This window comes from Diabrotica undecimpunctata, chromosome 3, assembly GCF_040954645.1.
Source record: "Diabrotica undecimpunctata isolate CICGRU chromosome 3, icDiaUnde3, whole genome shotgun sequence".
Classification (NCBI taxonomy): Eukaryota; Metazoa; Arthropoda; class Insecta; order Coleoptera; family Chrysomelidae; genus Diabrotica; species Diabrotica undecimpunctata.
In genome coordinates, this window is record NC_092805.1 from 108,792,640 (window position 1) to 108,813,334 (window position 20,695).

Below are 20,695 nucleotides of genomic sequence, written 5' to 3' on the forward strand. Positions count from 1 at the left end.
TACAAAATGTACCATACATTTTGTACTGTATGGTACATGGTACCATACAAAATATCTTGAATTAACACCAAGTTAAGATGAAAAAATGTTAATCCATTAATTTACTATTGGCTAATGGATTAAGTCCACAGTCGAAAGAAACCAACAGCACACACACACACACACACACACACACACACACACACACACACACACACACATACACACACACATATTTGAAAATAAAATTAACGTGTCTCTGAGTTTCCCGAAAAAATCTCTTCTCCATTAAAGATATTTCAAGTGAACTGCGTTCATTGGGCCACTCTATATACAATTTCTCATTAACCTACCCGTTTTAGAGTTAAAATTACGTCTGAAATATTTTGATTAGACATATTATGCACTGCCACTTTAATGTTTGCTATTTCACCAGCTACATACGCTTCCTTTTCCAAAAACAAGTTCATTGTAATAAGGCCGTTCCCAGAACACATGCAGCACATGGTTGTTTCATCTTGATATGTCACTGGATTCTAAAAGAAATAAATATTTAGATTGATAACATATTTCTAGAAATATATAACTACACATATAGACATACAATAATAAGTATAATATAAACGATTGAGGGAGCCTTGTAACTGACTCCCTGAATCTTTTGATTCCAAGCCTTACTTCAAATGACTTTTGTATGGATGTATCTCCATAGGTTTGGTTCTTCAGTGACCGTTGAAGGATAAGGATTGTTAATGTGAGCAAATATAGCTCCAGAGAAATAATATCACTTTAAGTTTATCGACTTATAATTAAATATTTTTAAAGTAGAGAGGCCCAACACGGCCGTAGCGTACTATACAATGTCAAAAAATTCTTTCCTTATAACACGTGAAAGAGAAAACCGTATGTATAAAAAACCGGTTTCGGCGTAGAGAAATATTTTATACATGAATTGAGAGTGTTTTAAAAATGCACATGCCTCAAGGGCGATGGGTGAAAATGAACTGAGCTGATAATACTACTTGATGCGTAAAAGTTAAGATTACTCCTCTTTTATTTAGGTGTGAAAACTATTTAAGAGGTTAAGGCGCCAATGAGTCGGGTGTCCCGAGTAAACTAGATAAAGTGACTATTTTACTTATTCTACACTAAGAAAAGTCTAAAAAATTACATTTTTATTTTATATTTTAAAAACAATATGTTCATTTCTGGAACAACGATATTATAAAACACGAAATTAACACTTTCACTGCCATGAGAAGCATGACGTAATACACGGGTAATATGACTTTACAGACGCGAGAATCAAATATCGATTCCCACGCATCACAAATCATAAAAGCTGCGACAAGCAGTTGTGGTCTCTCATATCAATGTACCGTTAATGTAGTTTAAAAGTAGATAGATGTAAGCAACAGAAACTATATTTGGCCTCTGAAATATGTGAACCAATGTTTGATTCTCACAGCCTGAAAAGCGGGTTACTGAGAAAAACTGTATACTTAAATCAACTATTATTTATTTATTTTTTAACGAAAATTATCATTTTTTCCATACATTGTTATTTTAATAAGAAATTAACAAAAATTTTATTTTGTACATTTGTGTATTTCAAAAAAACAACTCAAACATTTTTTTTATTAGCTTTAGGGTAAATACCCACACAGCCAGACACAAATTTTTAAAAACAGATACAATACAAGGATTACACTCTTCTCGCCCAGGAGCCGATCAGGGCATTTTTATAAACGATAAAAGGTAGGCCTCGGACAGATAGGTATACATACATTAAGGAAAGACATCAGGTATCAACAAAGGTGGTTATATATGTGTATATTCGTTGTTCTGACGAAATACAGCAAACAATCGTAAATTTCTTTTCTGTAGAAAAGCAAGAAGATGCAGTATATTATATGGGCTTTCAATGTTTAATTTTAAAAGTCTTCTGAAAAGCTCATTAGATTGAGCTCTATATATTAAACAATCAAAAAAGATGTGGTCCAGGTCACCGATTTTATTACAGGCTTCACAAAGATGACTCTCAAGTATTTTTATTTTAAATAAATGTGCTGGATAACATGCGTGACCAAACTTCATTCTGCTGAAAGTAGTTATACTTTTTTTACTGTAATCGTTTTCATTGTACCAAGGTTTTCTCCTTAATTTGGTTTCAAGTCTGGTGTAACGTTTTGGATTTATAAAGCTGTACTCTTGCCATAAATAGGACCATTTCTTCATCATTCTCTGTTTGGCTATGATTATTTGTTCATCTGTGGTTAATTCGTAATTTATTTGTTCTCCCATTACTATGCTTTCTTTTTTTTCTGCAATTTCTGCTTTTCTCTATTTGATCTGCAATTTCATTGTTTGTTATTCCTGCGTGTGCTTTGACCCAGAAGAATTTTATATATTTATTTTGATCTTGTAAATGTTTAAGTATTGCTTGGATGCTAAAAATAATGTCATTGGTTGTGTTTGAGGTTGATTTTAGGATTTTAAGAATGGAAAGTGAATCGGAAAAGATTATAGCATTCTGATCCTTTTCCTGATGAACATATTTAGGTGCTTTTAGAATTGCTATTGCCTCAGCTGTGAAAATAGATGTGTTTTTGTTTAACTTATATTTTTTCTGTATACGTTTAGATATAACAAAAGCGCAACCTGTACGATCGGTGTTTTTTGATCCATCAGTGTATATAGTGACGTAGTTTGGATGTTCCTCTAAAATTTCATTTATAATTATACTATTAAATGATGCTAACTCCAAATAAAGGGGTATATTCACATTACAGGAAACAAAGTGATCAAAGTAGTCGGTCCCTACCTTTGTGGTTTTAAGGTCACGTTTCTTAATCCATCACAAATAGAAGGAGAGTTTTTATGAACCCAAAAAGGCTTAGTTAGGTCGTATTCGTTTAACTTATATATGCTGCTAATGAATGGTGAATTTTTCTTTAGCGACTTAATAATCACTTTTTCAGCTAAAAATGATCTTCTCAGTTCTAATGGAGGTTCGATTGCTTCAGCTCTTAACAGTTCAACTGGTGTAGATTTCATTGCTCCCAGACATATTCTGAATGATATGTTTTGTATAATATCCAGCTCACGTAGATTTGTTTTATTGGCTGTTCCAGAAAGTGTACAACCATAATCAATTATTGATCTTACAATAATGCTTATTACATTGCGTACAAACATATCTTGACTCAGGAGTTTTCAATTGAGCGTTTTTTCGTCCAGTTTCTGCAATGGTTTTATAACAAAACACATCGACGATTACTGGAAACTACGTGTTCCAACAAATGACTCGTTAGGATTAGGGTTTTGTTGAATGGTCTTTACTAGGTTTACTACGAGGTTCTTTTTGAATTTTGTTAGTCACTTTCTCATTTGACACTTCTTGGTGTAAAATATAGGAACTTTACTAACGTAGTACCCACAAGCAGTTCACTTGCCAACTTTTTATACTTTACTCTCTTTCTCAATTAGATGGTGTATGTTTTCATTTGGTCAGACAGATCGACGTATATTTTATGTTTAGTGTAGTCAGTTACAACTTTTAGTTTTGGCTGTCTTCTATGAGTTCGGCCGTGTGTTTTGTACTTAGAGTATAATCATCGCGTTTGTCTTTCGTTTGTCCCTTTTACAATTTTGTATTAAATTATATGTTTGGGATTTAATTTTCGGTTGGTTCTCAGAGTTCCAACTAAATGAGTGTTTCTGTTCTGTAATTTATGGACTAGAGAAATACTGGTGTAATAATTATCTGAATAAATTGTACGTCCCTTATCCAGTAATTAGACAAAGTCAGTATGGGAATGGGCATATAATATAATTTTAATAAACGATATCAGATAACGAGACCGCACGAATCATAATAATATGGACTTGTTTTTGCGTGAATCAGCATATGATGCACACGGGTGTAATAAACGATATCAGTCAAGGCCGCGTGAATCATATAGTCATTCTCATAACATCTAACTAACGCAAACTACCGTGTTTTTGAAAAAAAAACGTGTACATAATAATATGTATATGCTTCGTTTTTAATTTTATGTGTTATTATAGATATAGAGGGAAAAATATTTACGGCCGGAAGAACCCTCTTTTATTTAATATGGTGGCAAACTAAGAGACTGTAAGTAAGAGACACATTTAAAAATTATTTTAATTCTCCAGAGGGGTCTTTGCCGTGGCAACTTAAAAGAATTTAAAAACTAATTGTTTTTTTTTGTTACAGTGAAAAAAAGAAAAAAATAATAATAAAGAGAAGTTCATTATCTTGTGTTTTCATTTCTTCTCCTAGTTGCTTTTAAATATTATTTTTTAATTTATTGTTCATGTATTTTGCATGAGACAAATTATATAAAACATATTTTCTAACACATTCTATTAATTGTTTGTCGTTAATTTTATTTTCTTCACTTGTACCGCTTTACGTGTTACCGGCAAAACCACAAAATATCGTCGCGGAAATTATAAAATCGGTCCAACGTTAGACGGGTAGAAACCTGTCTTCTTGTAAACTGGATGGCAACGGATGAATGTCAACCCCGCGGAATATTTCTTTTAAAAAATATTTTTTATGACGTATTGATGATGATAAAAACAGCTAAATCAATATGTGGAACCACAAGAAATAACAACAGAGGAAAACGAACATCTTGGTGGAACGATGAAGTGAAAAGAGAAATAAAAGAAAAGAAGAAATTATGGAAAGAATACATCCAAGACAAAACACAACAAAAATATGAAAATTATAAGAGACAAAGAACAAAAGTTAAAGAGATAGTTAAGAAAGAGAAAAAGAAAAGTTGGGAAAAATTCGGGGAAAAAATGGAAGAAAACAGCACAGAAAACGTAAAATTATTTTACAGAACACTGAAAAACCTAAGAAGCAACAAAGAAACGAAACTGAAACAAATAATGAACAAGGAAGGAACAATAATAAACGACGATAAGACAATAATGGAAAGATGGAGGGAACATTTTCAGCTGATACTGAATGGAAATCAAGCGAATACAATGGAGAAGGAAAGCCACAATAGGAGAGTATCCATGAGAAACACGGAAAATACAGAAACTATAGAAAAAGAAGAACTGGAAGAAGCAATAAGAAAGATAAAGATTGGAAAAGCACCAGGAAGCGATGAAGTAGCACCAGAAATGATGAAATATATAGGAGTAAAAGCAAAAGAAAAATTGTTATACATATATAACCTAATATGGAAGAGAAAAGTAATACCCAGAGAATGGACAAATGCAGTAATTATACCTATATACAAGAAAGGAAACACAAGAGACTGTAGGAACTATAGAGGTATATCACTACTATGTGTAGCAGCAAAAGTATACGAAACCATAATAGAAAGGAAAATTAGAAAAGAAATAGAACATAAATTAGAGGATGTACAAAGTGGATTCAGGAAAGGGCACAACACACAAGACCATATATTTACCATGCAACAAGTAATAGAAAAAGCCTTAAAGAAAAATAAAGAAATACATCTGAGCTTTATAGACATGGAAAAAGCATTCGACTCAGTCAAAAGAAAAGATATATGGGAAAGCCTAAAGAAGAAACAAGTAAGTGAAGAACTGATAGAAGCAACAAAGAGTATATACATGAAAACAACAAATACAGTAAGAATGTTAAATATACAGTCAGAACCATTTGAAACAACCCAAGGAGTTAGACAAGGGGGAAGTCTCAGCCCAGTACTATTCATAAATGTAATAGATGAGATAGTGAAAGAATGTAAGAAAACATTCAAGAAATACTGCATCGGTTGCAACAGAATGCAAATGATAAATGCTGAGATGTGTATATTTGCAGACGACATAGTATTAATTGCGGAAACTGCAGAAAAACTGAAATACAACTTAGAGAAATGGAACCTAGAAGCAAGCAAATACAACTTAAACGTAAACAAAGAGAAGACTCAAATAATGAAAATATCAAGGAAACAAGGGACGGAAGATCAAATAGAAATAATGATAGACCAACAAAAAATAATACAGACAAATTCATACAAATACTTAGGAACAGTAATCAACAACAAAGGAGACATCGAGGATGATCTTAACAACAGAATGGAAAACACAGGACAACTATTCCAAGCACTAAATAGAGGATTCCTTAATAACAAAGAAATATCAACAAAGACCAAGATGACAATATACAAAACAATATATAGACCTACAGTGACATATGGAGCAGAAAATTGGATATTAAACAAAAGACATCAGAGCAGAATTCAGGCAGCAGAGATTAAATACCTCAGAAGAACGATAAGAGTAAAAAGAACTGATAGAATCAGAAATGAAGAAATAAGAGAAAGACTCAAAATCAAACCGATACTCGAGTCAATCAAAGAGAAAAAATTGGCATGGTTCGGACATCTAACCCGGATGGACAATAATAGACAAGTTAAAAGAGTGTGGGACGCCAAACCAATAGGGAAGAACAGAAGAGGAAGACCCATTAAAGAATGGAACAGTGACATCTCGCAGATACTACAGAGTAAGGGTAAGACTTGGCAGGAAGCAACACAGATGGCATCCAATAGGAAGGAATGGAGAAAGTTCGTTAAGAGCTAGGACACCTCAGAAGACTGTCAAATAGTGTAATGTAATGAATTGTATTTTAAACGGCCCAACACGGAAAGGTACAAATGGGTCTACTGATTAAGTAAGTAAGTTTATGACGTATTGATCCGTTCGGCGCTGGAACTGTGACGTGATAGGACTGATGTGTTTGAATAGACCTTATGGAGAAACTAAATCTTAAACATTAAAAACTAATAACTAGATAGCTTTCCAGAGAGGAAACGATCAATCATATCTGGTTTGTTATGAAACAGATTTTTTTATATAGAGCCTAACCAGGTGCAAAATAACTCTCCTAAATTGATAATATTACCAAGATAGAAATAATAAAAATAGGTGTAATAAGAAGAGCAACGAATGTTAAACGACACGAAAGTATAGTCCGGATAGGATCCTGGAATATAAGAAGTATCTTCGAAGCAGAATTTCTAAAATATATAGTATCAGCGATGAAACAGTACAAGTTGGATATATCCTAGTAATGCAAGAAACGAATCAAAAGGAAATTGTTTAACATTGATAAACAACTACAGCTTTTACAATAGTGGTAGCGAAGATAGAATGCTGGGAACGGGTTTCATAATCAGTAATCGGTTACAAAATTCCGTAGTGGAGTTCAAACCATAAACATAATAAGACCTTATGTTCTTATTATGTCTATAGTTCTTCTTATTATGTCTATGGTTTAAACCCACGACTAAAAGGATACGTAGGTTAAGATTACGAGGTAATACTTGAAAGTTAAGTTTTATTAACGTGCATCAAAGAATGTAAAGCAGGAATTTTATAGCAAGATAGAACTTTTATTCAATACGATGCTAAAATATGATATTAATATATAATAGGTCATTTAAATGCAAAAGTTGAGAACGAAGAGGTAGGAAAACATCGGGAGGTAAAGGTAAACATAATGAATATAACGAGAATGAAAAGATTTTGGTAGGTTTCGCACAAGACAATGACATGAGAATTATGAGTACCTACTTTGAATCTCAAAACAATCCACAAGGAAAACCTGGATTCTCCCAAATGGTAAAACACGTAACCAAGCAACCCCATATTTTGGTAGAAAGTAAGCACATAAAACATAACAAATTCTGACCATTTACTAATGATTACGAAATTAAAAGAGAGGATCCCAAAAATCAGAGAGCAAAGAGTATCATACAAAAAATATGATGTCGCCTAACTCTAGAACGAAATTAGAAAACGGTGAACTTTCAGGTAGATTTGACGGTAAAGTTACTTTGGAATGAAAATCTGAAATTGACATCGAGTGGGGGATTAATTGAAGAAGCTATGACAGAAGCAGATCAAAGAAGATTAGCACAAGTAAAGAAAAGGAGGAAGAAGGAATGGTTTGAAGCTGATTTTAAATGAAGTCTGGACGAATGAAATAGGACAAGGTAAAAATACCTAGAAAATCTAATTAAACATAATAAAAGCAAATTTAAAGCTGTCAGAAAAAATTCTAAAAAATGTGTAGGAGAAAAAAAAGCATATGCTTAAGAAGCTTCAAGGCGAAAAGAAGCAGTGAACAATATGCAAGAGTCCAGAAATATTATAAGAGCAAAGAGGATCACCCAGAAAACACAAGAACGGCAAGTTAGATATATGGTAGAAGCATTACAGCAAGGAGTTGCTTAACGAGGAACTGGATGGTTGGATTTAGAACAACTGGGAATCAATGGGAAGGCGAATTAAGAGAAAGTAGAGGAGACACCGACCATTGAAAATGTAAAAGATCTAATAAAAAGCATAAAAACAATAAAAGTAGAAGTATGCAATAGTATATCTCATCCATAAAACGGAGACAAACAGGAATTTGGAAACTATAGGAGTATTATACTTTTAGATGTAACTTACAAAGTACTGGCCAAAATTATAAAAAACGGACTGAAAAAGGTACCTAAATCAGCAGGTTGGTGAATTGCAAGTAGGTTTTAAAAACTTCACCAGGGGAGCTGGGGGAACATTTGAGGGGAGTGACCCACAGAGCTATTCAGAAAATGCCGGAGCTGGGGGGGATAATGCCCATTAATCGGTGGAACAAATTCCGAAAGAAGAAGGGCGCTTCACGCTGTTGTACAGTCTGTCGTTGTATACGCGGCTCCAGTCTGGAGTAAGGCGGTAGAAATACCAACTTATAAGAGGCTTATGATACCCGTCGGCAGAACTAGTCTGCTGTGGGTAGCATGTGCCTTCAGGACTGTGTCAGCTGCCGCTCTGTGGGTGATCACCGGCTGTGTTCCTTTACATGTGCTGGCAGGTGAAAGGGCCAGGATTAAGCGCGGGAGGTGAGTGAGATAAGGCTGCCCGAGAGATTAGTTTTAATCGGCCAGTGGCAGCATAAGTGGGAGGCCACACGTGACGTGGTGTGCTGCCTCCCACTCCTGCTGCACAAAAGTCCTTTATAGCAGCGAAATCTGAGTTATGAATAAAAATTAGGAAACTATCTGGGAGGAAAGAATTTTAAGAAAAATTTGCGGGGTAGTTAGAGATGAATAAAACATTTGGCAGAGGTGAACAAATGCAGAAATAAGTGAGCTGTACGCGAACCTAGAAATTATCCAGATCGTTAGATCAAGAAGGTTTAGATGGTTGAGCCACGTGGCAAGAATGCAAGATAGAAGATGAGCGAAGAACTCCTTGCCGCAAGATAAAGGGAAGAAAATGAGAAGACGGCCACGAAAAAGTGGCTTGGAGTGGTAAGGAAGATCTACAGAAATTAAGGATAAGAAACTGGAAGACTGCGGCCATGAAGAGAGGTAAATGGAAAATTGCAGTCGAAGAATTTCAAGTCAAATATATATATATATATATATATATATATATATATATATATATATATATATATATTATACTTTCTTTGAAATCTAGATGTATTAAACTGAATATAGATGTTGCGTATACACAAAAGATCGCAGTATGGAAAGGTCAACGTAGACAATCGACTCCTTTGAAATTTACGATCTAAGCACGGAAATAATAGGTGGTTGAGATACAGCTTGTTAACTTAGCCTAGCTGATGCCTAAAATCAAGAAAGAAAAACTATGTAGTAAAAAGGAATTTTTTAATTGCAATTGTGATTGCCTTCACTATAATATATGCAAGTCCAGGCAGCTAACAGTTTTTAGAGACTGCTGAGTGACTCCAAAAACATACATACAGTAGGTACCCATTCACTAAACCTGCACAAGCTGGTACAGGGTTCTAGAATTTTGTAATGGGTATCATGAATGAATGAAATTTGTACAATAGGCCAATTCGCTGCAGTATAACCAGTTTAAAATAGACGGTTTCCTAATATACGTATTCGCATAAACATGTATACGCGAACTTATTTAAAAAACCAGCAAGCTCTAAAGTACTAATAAAAGTAATTTCTGGACTTCCTAGTTCTTAAATGCTCTGTTCTATTTTATTCTATTTAAATACAATTTAAAATACTTTTGTAAATATTTCTTACCAGTTGTAGCTCATGTCGAATGTGATTAAAGTTTATTGGTGCAATCACATGTAATCCCACTGTATCGATATAATCAAAAGCAAATGCTTTATCTACGTTTGCTTTAATGTAGTATGTAACGTATCCATAGGTATTTGTAACAGAACTGGGGATTCCAGTTTGTGGAAGGGTGAAGGTAAAAGGGTACTCATAGTAACCAGCTGGTAAAGTACCTTAAACAGTAATTTAAAGAAAACGTAAATATATAAGACAAAATTACCTGAAAATTTGAACAGATTGCTATTTTAACTTTTATTTTAGTAAAATTTAAATAGCACAATATAACAGAGGGACAGAACACGATTTAGTAAATCGTTTTCGCTCTTCGTCATCAAAGCAGGTGGCACCTATGTGTGCTAACTACTAACGTGAGAAGTATTTTGGAGACATTAGCTGAACTTTTCGAGTTTGAATTTGTATCAGCCCGAGTCGACTAAAGAGGTGAAGACTACACCAAAATAACAGTTATATCGCTCTATTGATATTGATTCAAACAAGAAAGGTTTGACGAATTTGTGCCCCAACGCCAATATATATATATATATATATATATATATATATATATATATATATATATATATATATATATATATATAGAGAGAGAGAGGTGTTTTCACAGCTCGAGGAAGAAACAGGTAGTCTGGGTCTCCGAATAAATCCGGAAAGAAAAGACGAAATACATGGTAGTAACCAAAAATCCAAGACCAATAGTTAGGCAGAACATCAGTATTAATGATTACAACTTCGAAGTAGTAAAGGAGTTTAAATACCTGGGTGCGATAATCACAACGGACAACCACATAGAAAAAGAGGTCTCAGCAAGGATAGCTGCTGGAAATAGAGCATTATACTTCCTTTTAATATTATTAAGATTAAAGCTGCTAAAAAGAAAATCTAAACTAACACTGTACAAGTCGATTATTCGCCCAATTATTACATACGGCAGTGAAACATGGACTCTCAACCAGCTGGAAATCAATAAGCTTCTAGTATTTGAAAGAACGGTTCTCAGAATAATATTTGGCCCTCAAAGAGATGAATTCACAGGGGATTTGAGAAGACGCCGCAATGCTGAATTGGTGACTCTGTATGGAACTGAAAACATAGTTAGACATATCCAGGCAAACCGAATAAGATGGGCAGGTCACGTGGTACGATCAGAGGATGACAGAGTGTTAAAGACACTCTATCTATATCTATATATCTGTCTGTATATATATATATATATATATATATATATATATATATAGATATATATATCATATATATGAATATATATATATATATATATATATATATATATATATATATATATATATAATATAAATTAACTAATACTCTGAAAAAACTCTTACTTTCGCCCATAAGATTGATATTTAACGCTAGAAATTTATTATCGCCTGTATATTTAACTGTGCGCCATTTTCTTGTTTTAGTACGAGTGTCGTAATGGCTATGTCGTTCAGTCCAGGACGTATATTCTTTTCCTCGCAATTTGCATATAATACCTAAAACAGTTCAAAAAATAAAAAGCAGCAATCGGTTAAGTTTATGCATAAGTGTATTTTTTATTATGATTCGCATAAAAATGAGAATAAGTTAAATGTACACAAACTTATTTAAAAAAGTTTTTCAACAATAATATGGCGTGAAAAAATCGATTTAGAAGTACCTACTATTCTTTTTAAATTATGAGGTGTTGGAAGCTATATTTTTTAATTTTAGGGGGTCACAAATATGCTACATGAATCACATATAAATCAATGATACAATATGTAATAACAACTTTAGAAACTATGCCGCCAAATCTTATCGGTACACAAAGCATGGGGGTTCAAATTAGTACTCTTACCAATAATGTTGTACGGCATTAGGTAATCACAGGTCATTATTTTTGTATTATCTACCCAATAAATGCCGTATAAATATGTTTGGCCAAAAAGACCCCCCCCTCCTATTTAGTGGTAAGTTCTCTGTTCATCTTACTAGTGACTCACCTGTACTGATAAGAAATGACTACACAGTTCCTAAAGTTGTTATTATATATTATAGTATTGTTTTGTAATGAGACTCATGCTGGATCAAATGACTCATTAAAAATCTCCCATGGGCTTGTAGTGTATTACCTTTATATTATATTAGACGAACAAAAACCCCAGTTATGGAGAGACAAACATTTACAAAAGACAAGAACAAGAATAGCCCTTTAAATGCATGACAGATATAATTCGATTTACATGATAAAGCTGAAAGTATATGTATATGTGAAAAGGAATAAAAGCAGACACACTAAAATTAAACCAAAGGGTATTCCAGTAAAAATATCAGACATAAGAATTAAATAGATACATGGCCTACAAATAATCAAATTTCACGAACAGCGCACAAACATCAATTTGAACTAGCGGTAACAGTTAGTTGTGTTACGATAATGAAAAATCACTATTTTTGTTGCTATAATAGAGGTACTTCATTAAATGTTTTGTAACTAATTGCCAAGGAACATCATTCATTTGTAAATGTACCTATGCAATAGCTCAGAAAACTCGATACATCGAACATAAGTATTGCCAAGTTTGATAGAACAAACTATTGTAAAACAGATTCTTTATTTCATGGCTTGTTGTTCAGATTGGAATACAAGAAGAAAAGTTTCTCAACATTTTCTTAAAAAAATCATCTCGATATCTCTTTTAATAAATTGTAATACTTATTCATAGAAGCAGATAGTTGAATCATGAAGTATGAAAAATCAAACAATTTGAGAGTACAGTTTTAGGCTGACAATGTTGTTTGCAATTCAATCAATCGTTTTGCTGTTTTGCGTACGTTAGTTAGTAGACATGGGCCGTATTTCAATAAATATGAGCTGAGATGAATGTGTGCAGGCAATTACTATAGTTGATATCATGGGTCGTTCAACGTTTTCGAGAAACAAACGACCATACGAGACAGTCTGGACAAGGAAGAGGAAGTGTTACAACACCACGCCAAGATCAGTTTATTAGGCTTCGGGATGCAAAACAGCCTTTTGTCACATTAAGACATTTGCAAATACAAGTGACAGATGTTCATAATATTTAAATTAGTAGAAACACTATACAAAGGCGTTCAAGACTTTCAGAATGAACAAGATTTGCATGTAAGGATACCAGTCAGAGCACTAGCTTTAAACGTAAATCATCGTAGAAATAGATTGCAATTTTCCAGAGAACACCTTGACTGGAATTTTGATGACTGGGAGCACGTTCACAGATGATACGAGGTATTACTTATATAGCTCAGATAGACTTTATTCAATTAAGAATCTGTAATGGTTTAGGGAGAATATATCTTAAAGCGCGAACCTTTTTGTTCTACGAAGTGTAAGGAATCAAAGAAATTCTTTGATTCCTTAAAAAGTGAAAGGTATATTACAGATATTTAGTCTGTCTAACCATGTAGTTAGATTTGCTCCCTAACTAGGAAATAATATTTTTTTAATGCATGAGATTCTGAAGAAGATCTTACAGTAACTGAGTAAAAAAAACTCGTAAACATTCTAGGAGCATTGACTTACCTGATGGAGAAAAATTTGAAATTAGCAATATGTTGTATCGAATGCGTGAAAACAATCAACATGTCAGTTTAGATACTTTACTGGTCAAAATAAGAGAAAGACAACTCTCTGAAATTAAGAGGCCGAGCCTTTGGAAAGTGTTGAGGATTTAGGATTTACATTCAAAAAAGAAAATAATAGGTTACTTTTATGCGAAAGGAGTAGTGTGGTTCACAAAAGATTTAAATTTTTGAGAGAATATACTGGACTTAAATCTGAAAATGCGACATTCGTATACTTAGATGAAACATGGATATTTGCAAAGGGTGGAATTAAAAGAATTTGGCAAGACGACAGCATAAACTCAATAAAACACACAGATACCGAAGGCAAAAGACACATCATTCTTCATGCGGGAGGGAAAGAGGGCTTTATAGAAAACGCAGATTTGATTTTTTCTTTAAAATCAAAATCTGCTGATTACCATGAAAACATGAATACAGATATGTTTGTTAAATGGCTTGAGGAGAAACTGTTACCTAGTCGGAGTGAACCATCAGTTATAGTTTTAGATAATGCACCTTACCATTCGGAGATTTTGGAGAAACAACCAAAACAGTCGTGGGACATACTGAGCATAAAAAAATTGGTTAGTTAAACAACAGTTTATATAATTGACCAAATTGTATCAAGTTATAGACATCAAGTACTACGGTTATCATTACATCAACGGTACATCAAGTACTACGGATACTATTGTATCATTGCCAGTTTAATCCTATCGAACACATCTGGGTTATATGTAAAACATGATAGTTTAAAACAACATGGTTATGATAATCACGTTGGATGCAGTGGATCCAATGATGATGCAGTTAGGGAAATGTGACAAGAAGCTCTTAAAACTGCAACTCTAGAATTATAAAACATGGATAAAACTGTAAACAAATGTGAAAAATTAATAGAAGAGTGGTGGATCCGGGAAAATAAAATTAGTGAAATTAATCCAACTGAGAAATTGTAAGAAATGGAGACGTAGACGATGAAAGGGAGAAAAATAATATACCAACAGAAGAAGAAGTTGCCAAGGCAATAAAAAGGTTAAAAAACAACAAATCCCCTGGAGAAGATGGTATACCCCCTGAGCTGTTCAAGTATGGAGCAAACGCGCTAAAAAAATATATAATAAAATTTGTTGCATCCATTTGGAGAGAAGGAAAACTCCCAGACAGTTGGAATGTAGGTATTATAATACCTATTCACAAGAAAGGGGATCCACTAATGTGACAACTATAGAGGCATTACCCTCTTAAATACGGCTTACCAAGTACTGGCTTATATACTTTATGATCGTTTACTAGTATATACTGAGGAAAAAATAGGCAAATACCAATGTAGATTCCGAAAAGAAAGGTCAACAATTGATCTGATTTTCCAAGAAAGACAAACCTTAGAAAAGACATATGAAGAGACCTCATATAGGTTTTTTAAACATTAGAAAAAGCCGCGAAGACAATGGGACTGCAGGTCAATGTATCCAAAACAAAATACATGAAGGTCACGAACAGCACACAAATAGCGGCACCACAAGATCTGGTGACAGAAGCACACACATTCGAAGGGGTCTCGGAGTTTATATATCTTGAAACACAACTAAATAACAGCAACCTAGTAAGCGTAGAAATTAAGAGAAGAATATACCTTGCGAACAGAGCTTACTTTGGACTAAAGCAGCTCTTAACATCACACATAATTATCAGAAAAACCAAGATACTAATATATAAAACTCTTATTAAACCTGTCCTGACATACGCGTCAGAGACATGGACTATGGTAAAAAACGACGAAGAACTGCTAGGCCGCTTTAAAAGAAGAATACTTAGGCACATATACGGAGGAGTAGAAGAAAGCGGGATATGGCGCAGGCGTTACAATTTTGAGTTGTATCAATGCTATCAAAAATGCAACATCGTCCGGTCTATTAAAATTAATAGACTAAGGTGGCTAGGACACCTTAAAAGAATGGACACTGGAGACACCCAAAGACAGATATTATATCAAGAGCCAGTAGAAACCAGGAAGAGAGGTAGGCCAAGATCTAGATTTAAAACTCAAATCGAAGATGACTTGAGGAATCTAGGGGTCAGAAATTGGAAAGCCAGGGCAAAAGATAGGCGGAAATGGAGACTAATTCTTGAACAGACCAAGACCCACACAGGGTTGTAGAGCCAAAGATGATGATGATGATTAATCCAGTGATGATAGATTTACTTAATGATAGCGGTAGTGAATTTAGGGACAATGATGATGATTTATAAATTTAAATAATCAGTAAGTATAAAAGTACACTATTATAATGTTATTTACAAAATAATTGTACAGCAGGTTAACGATAATATTTATACATTCATTATTAGCCAAATAAACAATAATATTTAAAATTCAATTTGAAGTTTTGCTCCTTATTTTATACCAATTAACTCTAACCAATAATACAGGCAAACATATTCTAAACAAAGCAAGTAATTAAAGAGATTATGGAGAACTCCAGTGCAGTTTACCGTGCCTTTTACTACAACGAAAGGTTTTGTGCGAATTCCATTAATCGTTTAAAGGTGTAAGTTGGTTGAATGTACTGTATGACTTGTCGCTGTGAAGAAATAATTTTAAATAGAGGCGAAAATACCCGTTATTAGGTATTTTTGGAAAAGGGCACTTGTTAAAAATTATTTAAGTTATGTTTTCATAGGATTCAGTTTTTTAAATCCGTATAAAAGTTATGTAAGCAGTGTTTTCTTTGTTTTAAATGCCCACAAAAACTTTTTTCATTAAATTTTTTTTTAATCCTTGATAATAGAGATATCTAGATGATTTATGTATGAAAATGTTGAGAAAAGATAAAGCTATCTCGCAATATTAATAAGATGTAGCGTTTGTTTCTGAATTTCACAGGATGTATGCGAAATAAGATGAAAAAACACAGCTTTATTTTTAATTACATTTACATTACATTCAATTGAATAACAGTAAGTTCTTAGACATAGACCTATAATATGAGAAATAAACTATCAAAATCCAATTAACGGTTCAGAAGAAAAATAGCTTCAGACTGGGTACATTGGTACATGGTACATTTAAGGTGGTGCATTAATTTTGGAGAGTAGTGTATATAAAAATTTTTCGCTCACGCGTGGTTTAAGAATATTGGTGGGAATAAACAGTTTAGTACTAATATTACTAAATATACTAAAGCACTATAAAAAATACAAAAATTCCCTATAGTTACCTCTAAATCTTTCGCTGGATATAAAATTACACACTACTTTTCCATATATTGTATCTCCTGGGCTATATGGTCCTGTGTTACTGATAACTATTTGACAACTCATTTTCTAAAACTAAACATTATAATAGTACATTGTAGTCATACAACTTGCACAGCAATGCATCGTTATGTAAACCTTTAAGATAGCAATAGCAATAACTTGATGACTGGCATACCTATCTATTTTTGTGTGGCAGATTCATCAACCATTTTAAAAAAAATTTCTATAAAGTCATGGATTAGTATAAGCAAGTATGGTAGGTATTTACAAAAAATCATTTATTCGTGATGGATTAAAGCTGATTTACACTGTTAAAATTCCCTAAAATTAGTTGATCATTTTATTTTTGAAGAGGTGTATCTGGCTAAATATATTTTCACATTCGTCTGTGCCATTTACTAATTGGGTGTCATTAACGATAACTGGGTTGCTATAATTTTTTTTTCTAAATTACAAGTAATGTCTATTGCTGAATATTTCATGAATTTATTTATGTAGGAAACGTTCACGTTCCGATTTTTAATCCGACTGGGTCCAAACAAAATCGGATATGAAATCGGACAGTCAGTGGGCTGGTTGGATTAGTTGGACAACTAGTGGTACGAGTTGTAACATCTATAGGGACGACTTGAAGGTCCGACTTCCGACTGACGACAAAATGGGAGCGTGAATGGTGAAGTTGGAAGTCGGATTACAGGTCGGATCGAAAATTTCCTCAGTCAGTTGACCTTCGGCACCTGTTACGTGTGAGATTTTTATGAAATACTAGAAAATAAACTTTCAGTTGCACGAAAATTACCCCTATTAAAATACATGATTCTTCATCATCATCTACTTTTTGTTAGGGCAAATAATTTTCTTTTCTGTAGATCTATTTCGGACACTCCCAGACAGGTACAATTTCCAATACTCCGGATTGGCCACAGAAGAATTATCAACAAACAACAAACAACAAACAAAATTAGTTAGAAATTAAATTTATTTGACATTTCGACTTCAACTTCGGAATATTTTGATAACGATTTCCGAAGTGAAAGTCCAAACGTCAAATACATTTAATTTCTAAGTCATATTGTGGCTTATTTCCAATTAAAATAGTAAATTTACTACAAGATCATTTTGTAACTGATATTTCCTCCCTGTATACAATTTGCTTACGTCAGCTCCAAACAAAATCTCAATTGGTGCTGGACATCGCTGAGCAAATATCCCTAGTTCGCAAATAAATTTGCGAACTGAGGTAGTTTTTGTAATCATTCATATCAATGACATTGAGCAATTTCGTGTCACAATAGTTTACACGTTCAACAAATAATTTCTTTATCCAACATTTTTTTCTTTTTTTTTTCAAATGATAAGGAGGATAACAAGCACAATGCTGCAATTTTCCTCCTCCTAATTATATTTTGCGTAGTGTTTACTCGATACATGTTTTAGTTAAGCAATGTACACTGTCGTGAAAACAAACTAGAACTGATGTTGGACCGCTAGTTGGATAACAAGTCGAAGCGTAAGTGGAGACGAATATCCGACTAGTAGTCTTACTAAGTGGGATCGCAAGTCGGAACGTGAATGACCAGCTTTAAAAAAAAATTTTAAGCCATTTCGCTATTATTACCGGTTAGTTAGTTCACTTTTTAAAATTTTTCACTGATGGAACTTTTCCTATGTATTATAAGTAACAAAAGTGACTTCTTCGAAAAAAGGTACCAATATTATATTGCAGAAACTAATTGACTATAAAAAAACAATAAAATTGACAGAATTACACAATATTACATGCACAATTTGAGATCGATAGATAAAACAACAGAAACAAAAATTGATTGAAAAATTATCTGATAATGGCTTTTAGGAATTTGCGTGAGGGGCCTCACAGGCTTATCGAAACAGCAAGGCGAAAAATGAGATACACCAAAGTAAAATTAAAGAGGTCGCCCAGGAGAAACGCTTTCAAATTTTGTTAACCAATTTTTTTTAAACAAATTGTAATAATCAACTTTTTGGATACGGATAATTTTTTTTAATTCTTTTGATAAATTCTGAACAAGATAGGTTTCTTGTAATTTTTCTTTATACTTGATCGTTTTCGAGTTATAAACAATTGAAAACTAAAAAAAGCGCAAAATTACGATTTTCATTTCTTAAAAAGACAAGTAAAAAATATTCTTTTTTAATTCATCAAGGACCTAAATTCAAAAGTCTCTGAGACGGTGTGATAGTGTAGGCGTAATTAATTTAATGGCTTATGAAATAGTTCTTAATAATAGATACATTTTTTTATAAATTTACATTTTGAATTTCTATGAAAACTTTTTCAATTTGAATATCTGGACTGAAATAAGTATTTGATATGATGAATATTAAAGGATATGGTTTGTTATATAGTGTATCTTAACACGGATAATATCTTAATGGTTATACTCTCAAGTAAAAGTAAAGTAAAAAATTAAATTATTAATAAAATAATAAAAGCCAGTATACACAATATGTGACAATCGGCTACTGGATTAAGTATACAGTCAAAAAAAAAACAACAGCACGCAAACACACACACACACACACACACACACACACACACACACACACACACACACACACGCACACACACACACACATACACATACACACAATGTGACAAATTTTAAAATAAATAACGATAAAAATAGATCCTTTACAAAATAGATACCTACTTACAATAAAACAGTTACAAAAAAATCTGGAATACCACTATAGTTGCATCACTTTAAAGTCAATATGTATCTATATTTTTAAGTATGATTAAACAATAGATTAGATATGTTATCAAATAATTGAATTGTTCAAATGGACGAGAGAAATATATTCTATGTTTCTTAAATACTAAATTAAGAAGACACTGATATAATTCCGCTTTAGCTCCGAGAATATTTTAAATATGTATTAACTAGTTTATTAATTAAATATTTATAGTTTATATTTTATCTAAGCAATGAAAGTAGTGAGTGTGTGTAATATTAATGAATTTGGTCTAGTACATCTGTTTTATAAACATGCATTGGAATAAATATACCAAATTAACGCCTACTACTATCCATGGGTGCCTATCAATGTCACATGATTGCCTATAACAAGAACTCAGACAGCAAGGCTATGACAGAATGGGGATAACTCACCATATTACAAACACATACTCAATTTTAGAAGCTATGCCCAAATCTCAATTTACAATAATACAGTTCAGGGTTCATTCATCTTACTAACACAAGATATTAAGACATATCGACTTGTTTTGTTCTGTGGTTGTGCTCAAACTGTCACCAAACACAATTTAAATATATCTGCTACACAAAATGAAATTACCATAGATCAGCAAACTAATCATAAACCTCAAATAAAAAATTTACAAACCGAAAACAGCCATGTAGACCAACAACTTAAACCAGAATGCTCAAACAAAACAAACTCTCAACACAATATCTCAGAAGTACGCCTCCTTCGTACTCACAAACAAAAGTTACATTTACAAAGATTTAGGTACCACAAAGAAGCGGTAAAAACATATATAGAGTTAGATATCACAAAAGTAATGGAAATCATGGTGATATAAAAAACATCGAGCCCAAGCTAAATATATTCTCAAAAAATGTAAAAATATTATGTCAAAAATTTGTTTTAAGTATAAATTATTTTACGACAGAACGCTAAATGTGGCAAAATATCAGGAATGTAAGCGACTGAAATAAAAGTTA

General features: G+C 33.0%; 1 protein-coding gene across 5 annotated transcripts in view; it reads right to left on the minus strand.

The window, feature by feature from the left end:
- LOC140437205 (arrestin domain-containing protein 5-like) overlaps positions 1-19,780 on the minus strand; it is a 30,356-nt gene extending 10,576 nt beyond the window's left edge. Inside the window, exons 1-5 of one of the 5 annotated variants that reach the window (XM_072526568.1) lie at positions 19,662-19,780; positions 16,925-17,036; positions 11,456-11,608; positions 10,062-10,273; positions 333-515 (exon numbers count right to left, since the gene is read on the minus strand). In XM_072526568.1, coding sequence (XP_072382669.1) covers positions 333-515; positions 10,062-10,273; positions 11,456-11,608; positions 16,925-17,027 — 651 coding nt within the window. In that variant the 5' untranslated portion in view covers positions 17,028-17,036; positions 19,662-19,780. Of the gene's footprint in view, positions 1-332; positions 516-10,061; positions 10,274-11,455; positions 11,609-16,924; positions 17,037-17,139; positions 17,265-19,657 lie in introns of those variants that run through there. The other 4 variants (XM_072526567.1, XM_072526570.1, XM_072526571.1 and 1 more) reach the window with 4 other exon arrangements.
- Between the last annotated feature and the right edge of the window lie 915 nt (positions 19,781-20,695).